The 386-nt window shown below is 58.8% G+C and overlaps 1 protein-coding gene across 1 annotated transcript in view; it reads right to left on the bottom strand.

Moving 5' to 3' along the window:
• The window catches only part of EMH_0002200 (uncharacterized protein), a gene marked incomplete at both ends in the record, with an annotated part of 4,099 nt that overhangs the window by 554 nt on the left and 3,159 nt on the right, over window positions 1-386 (bottom strand). Inside the window, 2 exons of the mRNA XM_013495919.1 lie at window positions 3-88; window positions 274-386. Coding sequence (XP_013351373.1) covers window positions 3-88; window positions 274-386 — 199 coding nt within the window. The remainder of the gene's footprint in view (window positions 1-2; window positions 89-273) is intronic.

The following is a 386-nucleotide window of genomic DNA, read 5'->3' as shown; positions in this document are numbered from 1 at the left end:
GATGCGGATGATGGGCGTAGAGACGTACTGCTGCTGCTGCTGCTGCTGCTGCTGCTGCTGCTGCTGCTGCCTCTGTGTTTTGAGAGTTCTATACAAAAGACAGGGGGGCAGCCAGCCAGCCCCATTCGTCTGCTGAATTGCTGCATGCGCTCTGCATGCGTTTTGTCTTTATTAGCAGCAGCAAACCCCCGAAGCCGCCGTCGTCTTGCTGCTGCTGCATGCAGCAGCAGCTGACGGCTGTGTGTACACCGAGCGCTTAGGGGACGCATCAACGCACCCATACTCATCCAGCTCCTGCTGCTGCTGCTGCTGCTGCTGTTGCTGTTGCTGCTGCTGCTGTTGCTGCTGCTGTTGCTGCTGCGGGTCGTGGTTAGGAGAGGCACCAC

This window comes from Eimeria mitis, genomic scaffold (genome assembly GCF_000499745.2).
Source record: "Eimeria mitis Houghton genomic scaffold, Emh_scaff182, whole genome shotgun sequence".
NCBI lineage: Eukaryota > Apicomplexa > Conoidasida > Eucoccidiorida > Eimeriidae > Eimeria > Eimeria mitis.
The sequence above is the reverse complement of the archived record's forward strand: the minus strand, read 5'-3'. Positions and strand labels throughout refer to the sequence as shown.